The sequence below is a fragment of the Lipotes vexillifer genome, unplaced genomic scaffold, assembly GCF_000442215.2.
Source record: "Lipotes vexillifer unplaced genomic scaffold, Lipotes_vexillifer_v1.1 scaffold1201, whole genome shotgun sequence".
Classification (NCBI taxonomy): Eukaryota; Metazoa; Chordata; class Mammalia; order Artiodactyla; family Lipotidae; genus Lipotes; species Lipotes vexillifer.
Window position 1 is genome coordinate 1,111,184 of NW_006783542.1, and position 7,803 is coordinate 1,118,986.

At 60.3% G+C, this 7,803-nt stretch overlaps 1 protein-coding gene across 1 annotated transcript in view; it reads right to left on the bottom strand.

Moving 5' to 3' along the window:
- The window catches only part of CACNA1S (calcium voltage-gated channel subunit alpha1 S), a 63,672-nt gene that overhangs the window by 9,922 nt on the left and 45,947 nt on the right, over positions 1-7,803 (bottom strand). Inside the window, exons 29-33 of the mRNA XM_007456136.1 lie at positions 2,771-2,827; positions 1,820-1,948; positions 1,632-1,697; positions 853-944; positions 97-256 (exon numbers count right to left, since the gene is read on the bottom strand). Coding sequence (XP_007456198.1) covers positions 97-256; positions 853-944; positions 1,632-1,697; positions 1,820-1,948; positions 2,771-2,827 — 504 coding nt within the window. The remainder of the gene's footprint in view (positions 1-96; positions 257-852; positions 945-1,631; positions 1,698-1,819; positions 1,949-2,770; positions 2,828-7,803) is intronic.

A 7,803-nucleotide genomic window follows, 5' to 3' on the forward strand; every position in this document is an offset into this window, starting at 1 on the left:
GGGGAGGGGAGGGGAGGGGGAGGCGGGGGGGGGAGGGGCAGTCACGGCGCCTCAGCGCATCTCCCCGCAGCCCGCCGCCCGGCCCTCGGGCCTCACCAGGAAGGCACAAAGCGTGTAGAAGCTGACAAAGTAGTAGTAGGCGAAGTCGGTGCCACAGGTGCGCTCCTCCCCCGGCGCGTAGTCCGACTCGGGGTCGCACAGCTGGCCATAGCTGCAGGCCAGCAGGATCTCCTGCCACGCCTCACCCGTGGCACACCTGGAAGGCAGGGCGCCGTGGGCCTCTCACTCTGGGCGGCGGCGGAGAGAGGGGCGTCGGGGGGAGCAGGCCGGGCGCCCCTGAGGACCCCGGGTTCACGCGCCGCCCAGTGTGAGCCAGGCCCCACTGCCCCCCTGTGCTGCGTGCAGTGCCCCCAACTCTACCCCTCGTGGGGCACCACAGGCAGGAACTGAACAAAGAAAGGGGGCTTCTCGGACAGAGGGGCAAAATCAATCCAGGATTCAAGTCACCGCTGGCTGGGGCAGCAAGAGAGCAAGAGAGCTGACCCGGGGTCGGCGAGGCCTCCCCCTCCCCACAAGGGACATTCGAGCTCCATCGCCCGCCTCAGTGCAATGAGGGTGGGGCGATCCGCAGGACCCCACTCAGGACCGGCTGCCTCCTTTTCGACCCCCCAGGGCATAGTGAAGACGAGGGCCACTCGCGCAAAAACGATTTAACCGGTGGCACCGGCTGTACGGGGGTGAGCATCTGAAAAGGACAGCAGAGCCTTGGCGCTTCGGCGTGCTGGGCCCACACACATGAAGCCAGCCTGCCCGCGGACTAGAGGAGGGGTGGGGACAGCTGGGGCCTCTTGCCTGAACAGCAAAAGCACAGCCTGGGGGAAGGTCTGGAAGTTGTTGTTCCGGTTGATCTGGGTCCCGTCCACCAGGGCAATCTTCCCGAACATCTGCAGACCAGGAGGCACGCGACGGTGGCACCCGCATAGGCCTCCCCCGGCCCATCTCCCCCTGCCTCCTACTTCCTCCAAATCCCCTCCACTTCAGGCCCCGTCAGACCTGAAGCCACGTGAACTGGGCTGCAGTTGGCCCTCGAGCATCGCAGGGGTATAACTTTACAGTCAGCCCTTGGGCCCTCCGTATCCAGGGCTCCGCATCCACAGATTCAAACAACCGCAAATCGTGCGGTACCACAGTACGTATTTACCCAAAAAATCGCGTATACGTGGACACGCGCAGTTGAAACCTGTGCTGTTCAAGGGTCACCTGTATTGTCAAGGTTGGGTGAAGTTCTTCCCCTCAAGCCAAAGAAATCTGGGGGGTGGGCCAGTTGTCCTCACCAAAAGCTAGTCAGGGACTCAATGTGGGGAGCAGGGTGCTCCAGGAGATCGTAGGCCGAGACCACCCGAACCTCTGACGGGGCCCTGGAGAGCAATCTGGGCCTTGTCCGTCTGCCCACAAAGCCTCCCCCCACTCCATGCCCCGCGCTGCTTCTGGTTGACTATCGCTGCGCCGTCTGGGGACCACCTCCTCCTCCGGTCCTGCAGCTGAGCCCAGGGCTGCCGGGAGGCTGGACCGGGGAAGGGTCCAGCATGCACGCAGGCCAGGCCTCCAGAGGCTCCCCTCCCGCCCCTCACCTGCATGCCGATGACGGCGTAGATAAAGAAGAGCATGACGATGAGCAGAGCCACGTAGGGCAGGGCCTGTGGGCGACGATGGAGACTCAGGGCGCAGGGCTCCGCAGCCCCGCCCTGCCTTCGTTCACGTTCACCGGGACCCCACGGCCCCCACAGAGCAAACCTCGTGGGTGGGCGGGGCCGCACACCTGAAAGGACTTGATGAAGGTCCAGAGCAGCGTGCGCACGCCCTCCGCGCGGCTCAGCAGCTTGATCAGCCTCAGGACGCGGAACAGGCGGAAGAAGGCGCTGGAGATGCGGGCGCTCTCGTCGGGGTCCTGCGGGGCGCAGCCCCAGGATCAGTCTGGGGCCGGGGCAGGGGGTGAGGGCAGGCAGGCGGGGCGGGGCAGAGTGTGCGGTACGAGTCGTGCTGGGGGGACTCCCAGCCCGCCCCGCGGCCCCTGCTGAGCACTCGTGCTGGCCCTCGCGGGGATCAGGGCCCCGGGCCCGGCCCGCTGGTGGTGACGCGGGCTGGGCGCCAAGCAGTGCGCTGAATGGACGGCGATTCTGCCCCCGGGGCAGGGTGGGGAGGCGGCGGCCAGGCCGCGCGCCGGCTCTTCTGGGGCTCCTGCCTCATCCCACCTCCTCCCCGAGCTGCCACTCAGCCGAGGACCCTGGCAGTTCTCCTGCCCCTCCCCTAGTGTCCACCCAGTGCAAAGTCTCCCAGAAGCTCAGCTGCTCTGCGGCCATCAATTCAGGGGCCACGCCCTGCCCCGCACAGGGCTGTCCCAAGCCGGGAGGCCTCTGCCCACGTGCCAGCCTTAGACACTGGATGACTCCGGCCAGGGAGAGCCCCCTGCCCGGCGTCCCGTGTCCCCACAGGCTTGGTGCTGGTGACCTGTCACTAAGGTTCTGTATCATCCAGTTCTCTCTGGATGTTCCCGTCAGCACAGAGGCCATTTCCCAGGGCTCCGAGAAAGCCACTGCATCCATGCACAGTCTAGTAGCACAGAGCTCCCACCCGGACCCTCTGGGGCCTGCTTGGGGCAGGGGGCCCTGAGTGCGTCTGCCCCATGCAGTCCAGCAGCCAGGCCCGAGCATGCACGCTGCAGGGCAGAGCTGGCGGGCGAGCCCTGCAGGCTCATGCAGCCTGGAATTACAACGTTCCCGCAGCTGCCACCCAGGCAATACAGTCCCCCGCTGGAGGCCAGGAAAGTCTGTGGAGAGAGAGAGGAGGGGGTGGGGGGAGGAGAGAGAGGAGGGGCACGGTGGGAGGGCGTGAGGAGAGGCGTCAGAGAGGACAGACCACATAAGAGTTAAAGAGAGAACGAGGCAGAGAGGCAGGGGCTGAGAGGCCCCTAGTGGCTGCCGGCCAGGGTCTGGCGGGTGGGTGTTGAGGACGGAGCTGTGGGGACAGTGAGGCCACAGGCTGGGGGCAAGGGAGCCGGGAGAGGAGGGGAGACCGAAGACGGGCAGGTCCCTTCTCACCCCCAAGATGCAACCTGTGTGTCTGGTGTCTGTGGTGCTGGGGCCGTAGGGGGGCGGCACGTGGGAAAGTACCTGTGCTCATGGTCACAAGGGGAGTCACACCCCTGTCTCCTGAGTCCAGGGGTGCTGGCCAGCTCCCTTGTGCTGCTGAGGCCCTTACCGGGGTCCCATCCTCTGTGGCAAAGGCCCTCTGGGGGAGTCTGAGACCCCCCAGCAGATGCATCTCTGCCCACTCCCCCCAGCCCCCAACCTGGGAGCAGGACTTAGGCTTCCATCTCAGGGCCAGGCTCTTAAAGGGTGGGCACGGGGTGCGGGGAGCAGCCTTTGTTCCTGTTTACTCTGAGCTCCTCTCTTGGGCCACATTTCAGGAGAAACCCTGTTTCTGGAGTCCTGGGATGGGGAATCATTGCTTTATCTCCTAATTACTTGTGGGGGGACTGGTTCCCAGTATGCTATTTCCCCACCAAGCAGCATTCTCCAGGGCAGCTTTCACCTGGGACATTGGTTCTCAGCCCAGGCTGGGCATCAGAATGCTGGGTCCCCACCCCAGCCGAGTAAGTCAGCTCCTGGGGCCTGGGCCTGGCTTCCGGGTGTAAATGCACCCCAGGTGATTTCATATGCAGCCAGGGGTGACAAGCCACGTTCCAGGCCTGTGCGGCCAACATGGTACCACCAGCCACACGTGGCTCTTTGGGTTACAGTGAAAATTACATAGACTTAGAAATTCATCTCCTCAGTCGCACTGGCCACATTTCAAGTGACCAGTAGACACTTGCGGCTCGTGGCTACTGCACTGGACAGAGCAGAACCGGGATTGCAGAGAGTGCTAACGGATGCTGCCGCCCTAGTCTGCTCCCTGGTTTATACGACAGGAATATAAATCAGTATTTTAATTCAAAGTCTTAACATGACTTCAAGCAAACAGTCCTGGTTAGGGGCATCTGCTGTCCCTAAAAACCAAAAGGGGACCAGCGACGCCCTCGGCCCTCCTGCACCAAAGAAACTGCTCTGATTTACCCCAGACTCCCTGGCACAGACCTCAAAACTCAAAAAGAAGTAATTTGTAATTTGAGCTGAGACTGCGCTGGTGAGCAGTGCTGCTCTCAGACCCTGGGGCCTTTGGGGGGCTATTTCCCAGCAGGTGCCCTGGTTCGCCCAGAAGGCAGCCTGCCCCCCTCGGCCCCGCCCACTCCGGGCCTGCTTGGTTACAGGATGCTCTTCCCCACGCCCCTCCTCCCGGCTGCCCCTGGCAGGCACTCTGGGGGTGGGGGAGGGGAATGCCTTGTGACTTCAACCTCTGGCTCCGGGATCTGCCCCTCCCTGTCCCCTGCTCCCCTCCTTCACCCGGCAGCCACCTCAGCTTCAGATCCTCAGCGAGGCCACCTGGAGGGCTCCACCTCTGGGATCCTGCCCTCTGGCAGAACCCCCCGCCCACGCCTTGCTGCTTTTCATCCCACTCCCAGGCCTCATCCCCTCCGTCTCTCCTGGGCCAGCTCCTGGGCTCACATACTGGCTACTTGTACTGAGACCCAACGAGCCGGCCCGCAAGACCACAACGATCCTGGTATCTGACCCCTTGTTCCAGGCCTCAGGGCTGCCAAGTATGACTCCAGGGAGAAACTGGGCACTCGCCACCACCCCCATCCCCCCGCCCAGACTCAGACCCCTGCCTCCTGGCAGTGTGGCAGCCCCATCAGTTTCCTGTGGTGGGTTCCTGACAGCAGCTGTCCCTCAGAGGCAAGTCACACTGTCAAACCCACCACCCTCCCTCCCCGAGGACTCTGCCCGCTCCTCAGATGCCCTTGAGGCACCCAGCACGGATGCCGCCTGCCCTTCTCCCCAACACCCTGCCCCCTTTCACACTTTGCATTCCTCACGGCTTCTGTCTTACACTCATCTTTTCCCAGGGCTCTGAATCGCATCCTTTTCTACCTCCTGTGAGACCCTAACAGTTTCCTCAGCGGTCTCTTCCCTCCTCCATGCTGGCTCCACCCACAGCCTCCGTTTCCTCAAAATGAATGGGAGAAAATATTTGCAAACGAAGCGACTGACAAAGGATTAATCTCCAAAATATACAGGCAGCTCATGCAGCTCAATATCAAAAAAACAAACAACCCAATCCAAAACTTGGCAGAAGATCTAAATAGATTTTTCTCCAAAGAAGATATACAGGTTGCCAACAAACACAGGAAAGGATGCTCAACATCACTAGTCATTAGAGAAATGAAAATCAAAACTACAATGAGGTATCTACCTGACACCGCTCAGGATGGCCATCATAAAAAAATCTACAGATAATAAATGCTGGCGAGGGTGTGGAGAAAAGGGAACCCTCTTGCACTCTTGGTGGGAATGTAAATTGATACAGCCGCTATGGAGAACAGTATGGAGGTTCATTAAAAAACTAAAAATAGAACTACCATTCGACCCAGCAATCCCACTACTGGGCATGTACCCTGAGAAAACCATAATTCAAAAAGAGTCACGTACCACAATGTTCACTGCAGCTCTATTTACAATAGCCGGGACATGGAAGCAACCTAAGTGCCCATCGACAGATGACTGGATAAAGAAGATGTGGCACGTGTATACAATGGAATATTACTCAGCCATAAAAAGAAATAAAATTGAGTTATTTGTAGTGAGGTGGATGGCCCTAGAGCCTGTCATACAGAGTGAAGTAAGTCAGAAAGAGAAAAACAAATACCGTACGCTAACACATATATATGGAATCTAAAAAAAAAAAAAAAAAGATTCTGAAGAACCTAGGGCCAGGATAGGAATAAAGACGCAGACAGTGAAGAATGGACTTGAGGAAATGGGGAGGGGGAAGGGTAAGCTGGGACGAAGTGAGAGAGTGGCATGGACATATACACACTACCAAATGTAAAACAGAGAGCTAGTGGGAAGCAGCCGCATAGCACAGGGAGGTCAGCTCGGTGCTTTGTGACCACCTAGAGGGGTGGGATAGGGAGGGTGGGAGGGAGACGCAAGAGGGAGGGGATATGGGGATATATGTTTACATATAGCTGATTCACTTTGGTGTAAAGCAGAAACTAACACCCCACTGTGAAGCAATTATACTCCAATAAAGATGTTAAAAAAGAAAAAAACTGAAGGGGGTCTGCTGCCCTCTAGTAACCGCCTCCCCCCAGACTCCAGTGAAGCTGTTTCCTGAACTGGCCGCCTTGATTTCCTGGCCCTGCAACCCCTGCTCCATCCTTGTAACTGGCTCCAGTCCCCCAGTCTGCTGTCTGTCACCCCGCAGCTCACGAATGGCTCTCTGGTCCCAAGCCCCGTGGCCTTGCCAGCTGGAACCCTGCGGAGCCTCAACCCCCCCAGGCTTCGGCCACCCACTCCCTTCCTTGATGGGGCGGCTGCCACGTTCTGGAGTCAGTGACCCTCGGTTCCTGGCCTGCGTTTCCAATGACGCGCGGCTCGTCCGCACGCGCGCACCAGCACCCAAAGCCCAGCACCAGAGCAGAGTCGTGGAGGTGGCCCCCCATCCTCCTCCTCGGGATACTGAGTCTCCTCGACGCCTTCCTTCCCGGGGCCCTGGGCGGTACTCACCTCGCCCCACTGCACCGCCCAGAGCCGCGAGCTCTCCTGCTTGTCCTTACGTCCACCCCAACTCTCACGGAACCCCTCGTGCTCCGGGGGCGAACTGCCGTCCCCAGAGCCAGTCCTCCCCGGGACACCGGGTCTCCTGCCCTCTCACCCAAGGGCTTAGCTCCTGCAGTCGCCCCTGTACTGCCTGATCCTCCCACGAGCCCAGGATGTGCTCTAATTTCTCCCATTTTCAAGAAAACTCTCCTAGGCTGCACGCTTTCCTCCGCCTTCTAAGCCATTTCTCTTCGCAGCAAAAAGAGAGGACTGTCCAGGCTCACAGGCTGCCCTGCCTCCCCTCAGCCCACTCCAGCCGGGCGTTCTTTCCCGAGAGTCCCATGAGACTGTCAGGCCCGGCTCCCGGGAGGGACACCACCGGGCGCGGCCTCCGGACCTTCGCTCTCTAAATGCCCTCTTCTCTCCGAGGCTGGTCTCACCCCCTCCCACGACTCTAAATGCCCGTTCCTCCAGTAGTCTCCGATTTAGATCTCCAGCCTGAGCAGCCTCTGTGCGCCACGGTCATAAATCCAAGCCTGCTGCAGCGTCTCCATCCGGATACCCTGCAAGCGTCCTGAGTTGTCACGCCCCAAGTGGGACTCTTGGTTTCCACCCCACGCCTGCTCCTCTGGGAGTTGGCACATCACAGCAAATGGAAGCTCAGTTTCTTGGGCAAAATCCTTGTACTCACCGTGGATTCGTTTTCCTCTCACCCTGAATCAAGTTCATCAGCAAATAATATCAGCTCAGTGCTCCAAGCAGCTCCACTTGCTGGCTACCTCTCCTCTCCTAACCACCCCCCGGGTGGCCCTTAGTGCCCCCTACAGCTTGCTGCCAGCACAGCAGCCCAAGGGATCCTCTGAGAACTGAGGTCAGACCAGGTGTACACGCCCCCGGGGCTCTCATCTCCCCGCAGAACAGAACCCAGGATCAGAAGCGTGGCTCTCCAGAGCCGACGCGATCCGGCCCCCGCCCTCTCTCTGAGCTCACCTCGCGGCTCACCCCTCACCCAGCCGCCAGGCCTCCCGCTGGTCCTCAGCCGGCCCACGTGCTCCTAGCTCCCTACCCAGGCCTGCGCACTCCCCACCTCACCCCCCCCCCC